Source organism: Dreissena polymorpha, chromosome 7 (genome assembly GCF_020536995.1).
Source record: "Dreissena polymorpha isolate Duluth1 chromosome 7, UMN_Dpol_1.0, whole genome shotgun sequence".
In the NCBI taxonomy this organism is placed as follows: Eukaryota; Metazoa; Mollusca; class Bivalvia; order Myida; family Dreissenidae; genus Dreissena; species Dreissena polymorpha.
In genome coordinates this window covers 74,729,321-74,734,320 of record NC_068361.1, presented here as the reverse complement: position 1 = coordinate 74,734,320, position 5,000 = coordinate 74,729,321, and the positions used below count along the sequence as shown (strand labels likewise).

At 34.9% G+C, this 5,000-nt stretch overlaps 1 protein-coding gene across 1 annotated transcript in view; it reads right to left on the bottom strand.

The window, feature by feature from the left end:
* Positions 1-1,285: 1,285 nt before the first annotated feature.
* Positions 1,286-5,000, bottom strand: part of LOC127836981 (uncharacterized) — a 6,491-nt gene continuing 2,776 nt past the window's right edge. The window contains exons 2-3 of the mRNA XM_052363659.1: positions 3,779-4,779; positions 1,286-2,542 (exon numbers count right to left, since the gene is read on the bottom strand). Of these exons, the coding sequence (XP_052219619.1) occupies positions 3,837-4,779 (943 nt within the window). The 3' untranslated portion in view covers positions 1,286-2,542; positions 3,779-3,836. The remainder of the gene's footprint in view (positions 2,543-3,778; positions 4,780-5,000) is intronic.

Below are 5,000 nucleotides of genomic sequence, written 5' to 3'. Positions count from 1 at the left end.
ACCGTCAGTGTGTGCTTCTTTATTCCATTTCTTCCGGCTATATCCATCCGTGTTACGTATAAACTATGCACTTTTTTGGCATTATAAGAAGGTAATTTGATGAAAGTACATAAGGCGTGACATGCTCGAGAAGTGGTTGTCAAATCCTTCAAAATCACTAAAATCGTGGAGCTTCCGGGGTGCTTCGCCCCCTGGACCCCCTTTGCCCTGCACCATCGATGGGCCCTAGCAGCCCCCTCCCCTGGACCCCCAGCAAATCTTTCAATATCCCGCCCCCCCCCCTAAACCAGAAATCCTTGAACCTACCCTGAGTATGATTATTTGTGTCACGATATGGTTATAAAACTCCCTTGAAATAATTGGGTTACATATAGTCGTCGCTTGAATTGACCTTTCGTTTGTAATTTACGAGTCATTTAACTGGAGTGTTTGGTTGGAACTCACTGATGCATACTAAACTGACCTTCCGCTTCGATCATTTGTCTCAGAGTTAATGGACTTATATTACATACTATTAATACGAGTTCATTTTAAGATACGTTTTTCCATGTTAACCTTCCAGAAACAACTGTCTAGAATAAAAATTCTTAACAAATGCTGTATGAACAAACGGATGCATGAATACTCACAGCACGTTGCATTTCAATAATAATTGCCAATATGGATATTAAATTAAGGCGATTCTTTAGAAGAGTTTGCATGATTCTTTAGAAGAGTTTGCATGATTCTTTAGAAGAGTTTGCATTAACATGTAGTTTATTCTTCTTGACCTCCTGTCTCGGGCTTTTCGTCATCAACTATAAGCACGAAACGAAATATTTTCGGGTAGAGCCATGACAAATAAGAGGTGCGCATACTAAGAGGACATGGACGGCTAAAATGTGTGTTTTATATTACACCTCAAATGATAACACGTTCTTACACTGAAAGGAAAATGAGATGCAGAGTTAAATGATGAGAAAGGTATTCGGAAAATGATTGGCATATGATTAAATCAATAGTGGCTGACGACCGCGGCAACCTAAACAAGCAAAGTAGTCGGAAATATAGCACGGATCGTAAAGAAAATTCGAAAATAAAAACTTGCCTCATTGTACCAAACAACAAAGCAATGTAAAAGTACGTGTGTCCGGTGCGAATAAAACACACTTGCATCCAGAGAAGAATGAGGTAGCAAAGTTGTAGGCAACAAACACTAATAAACGAAATTTATAAAAACACTGCGTGTTACAATAATAGCTCTTGAAAGTCAAGAAACATTCGTTGATTGAATAAGTGATCATAAAGCAAATACGCTGTGTACACACATGGTGATATTGATCTGTATAAATGTATACACAAAATAAGCTATGTTATTGTAATCAATTAAGCGTTGTTGTTGAATGTTTTACAAAATATAGTCGAACAAATAGAATATAAGGTAAGTGCATCGATGTGAAAACCTTTCTGGAGCTCGTCGAATAAATTCAAGTACAAAAATACACTAACCTATTCTCTATATCACCATCCATGGTTATGTGAATACCACTTGCTTAATGACAATATTGATGCAATTGTGAAAATCACATGCACAGTTACTTTACAAGTGCAAGAAACAAAGATCAATATACGTAGACTCAACAGGCCATAAAAAATAATTTTATTATAAAGTCAAAATTAGTTAAAAAGTCTTACGCAAAACATAACTTGAATCGAAAATGTATAACTGAAAGGTATTATACTGAAAATGAATACAGTCACACCACTTGTATATTTAATTGTTGATAATTTAAACGGTCTGTTTAGTAATTTCAGAACATTTCACAATTATAAACCAAGCTTAAAGTAAGCAATGTCGTAGTGTTTTTTGTATAAACATTCGATATGTTTGTTGTTCACTTTCCTTTTCATAGGAACATAGCTACACACATTACAGCATGTGTTTTGTTCTAATTTCATAACAAATCATAATGCTTGTATACACAACTTTTAGCCTAGTAATATGAGTATGTAACACTGATTGTGGGGGTTATAGAAATGTCAGATATTAGTTCCATACAAAAACTAAGCATATAGGATGACTACTTAATATATTGGAGTAACATAAATATATATATATATATATATGAATACATGTGGAATACAAACATATATCGAGTATATAATTAATGTCATTGGTAGTTTCTTATGTTATGAATGAAGATGATGAAAAGTAAGGTAAGTTTTGTTTTTGTTTTGAACACAATGACGTTATCGTTGTTCCACAATCCAACAATCATCTTGTTTGTGTCTTCATTGATGTAGACAGATCCGGGGGAGGGCATATCAAGTGTTATGGAATTGAGGACTTTCTTGCCGTCCGTGTCAACCTGACTTACAGAGCTACCAAAGACAAACACCCGCCCTGTGCTCGTCATGTGTATGTTACTTATTGGGTACTTATGTACGAATGCAGGGTCCTTGAACGAGGCTGTGACTGCTCCATCCCTCGTCAGTGTGAGGAGCTTGCCAGTTTCATTGGCCGTAACATAGATCTTCTGTCCACCAGGGCTTACTCCAACTCCTATAACATTTTATGCAAACGATACAACACATAAACATATATATTTAATTTAAAAAATACAACTGTTTTCACTTTAACTGGTTTCTTTTTACACCATAATAATGAGCATCACAAACACATTGGCAATATTTCTAAGCATAATAATATGTTTAAATAACAAATAAATAATTGGCTTCTCAGTTATGCAAGAAATAAACAGTAAATATAGCGGACTGATTCTAAATTTTGATAGCACTTGATGTCAGTATTTGGCTTTGATCGCCAAGCTATACTAATATGATTACAAATAATATTATGCCACTATTAATGCGTTTTTGCGTTTCAAGCTCTATGCTGGAATGTGAAAATCGAATTTAGAAGAATGTTATCTAGTGGTCCAATACTAGACACAGTTAGACTATTGTTATACAAAGAAATAGTATCATTTGATTGAGAGTTTGCCAATTTTTTTAGTAAATAGTAAAGGATTCATTCGTATAAATAACCACAAAGCTGTTTTATACCATTAGGTCCTTGAATGCGCATCTGAACAATTGTATAATACTCGAGAACCTGATTTAAGAAAACTTTCGACTAAAGAGGAAAAAATTATATAAAGTAGGGGACCGCTATACGATGTAACAAGCAGTATTAACAATTGTTTGCCTTGCCATTTTATAGATGATTTTTTAAAAGTTATTTTGATATTCAAGTGTCTATAATTAATGTTGGCCCTCGAGTGTGACCATTCTTACTCCAGAGACATTATTTGAACAAACTTTCTAGATGACCAATATCTGATGTTACATAACTATAATATATCGAACCTTACTTGATCCCATGGGCCTAATTTGCACAAACTTTCTAGAGAGCCACGGCACGATGCTACCTTCAAAATATTAAAATTATGGGCCTTGCTTGTTCAGGGGATAAGTTTTAATTAAAATAAAACTAATTTAACCCCTTGAGGTAATTAAAAAAAAGTTTTAAAATAGTTCTTAATTTACATCCTAATGAACTTTCCTGTGAACGTTCTTTATATTCTGCTCACCAATTCAGGAGGAGATGTCGTTTAAAAAAGTCGAAGATGGATGCACTAACGCAATCATGGACGGACGACGGACATCAAATTATTCTTATAGCTCACCAAGAGCATGTTGTGATCAAGCCAGCTAAAATTGGGTTTACTCTTTTATTAGCATACATTTGGTTGATTTTAGTTACTTCGTTCGGTTTTGATATAAAAAAACATGATACCCATAAATCCTCCATATTTATCCTCATACAACTTCTTCACCAGCCGCCCTTCTATTGTTTAATGACACACTGCAGTAGGAGTCGTAACAAATACGTCGCCCTGGTGGCAAGCGATACCGTTGCATTCATGGTTCAGTTTTATGACATTAAGCTTTAAAATCTTTCCTTTCTCGACTCGTAAGAAATGAATCTGTGTTACAGGAGTAAGGTTTCCAATAACCACCGCCATCTCGTTAGATGATATCTTAAAAATGGAGTACGGCGAAAGAGGTAGTTGTAATTGCTCTATCAGGTTGAACGCCGGATCAAGAAGTTTCACGCATTGATTGTTGCGGTCAGCAATGATAAATTCCCCATTGACTGACTCGCATATACCTTCTGTGAAACAGGTAAACGTATCAGTTGCCGACCGCACCTTGTACTTGCAGTTTTCCTTAATGCTTAAAACCTTATAAGGGTCAACGAGGCGAAGAGTTTCATGAATGGTGATATTTCCCAGCTCTGTGAGAGAATCAAGAAATGTTTTCAATTCCTTGTTGTACTGAAATTCAATGTCTGCATTCCTGAATTGTTTTCGGAGAAATACATCTGCCGAGGCAGTTTGATCTAGACATTTTTTATAGATAATAAACGATCGCTCAGACGAAGTATTTTCTGATCCGTTAATGTCATATCCCTTTAGCTTCGAAATAAATTCAACGCATTGCTTGCTATCGTTTTCGAAAGAAATCTTTAAACTGGAATGCAACTGCTCCAACTTTCTTATTGTTTCTTGTTGCAGTCGGTCTAAATTTTCGTTGATCTCTCGACGTAAACTAAGTATTTCTTCCAGAACATATTTGTAGGAAGTTTGAAGAGATTTCATGCTTTGTTCTCCTATTTTCACCACATCTTCTAAACGTTCCTGTAACTGCTCAATTCTTTTTGCCATGTTAACTGCGCCCATGTGTTGTTCAGTTGATTTGATCTTTTCAGCCAATAAAACAACCTGACTGCATTGCCTGAAAGAGAAACACGATTTATTTTTCTTTCGACTATCAGATTTGTTACAATTTTTTTTATTTATGATATAGTTATTGTTATCTGTTATAATAAATTTTAATAAAAATAAAAATCATACTTCAACTACTACTAATAATAATAATTATACTACAATCTATTTTGCCTTAGCTCTTATGAAATAATCTTTCATTTTCATCTTTCGAGTGTTTGAAAGTTCTTG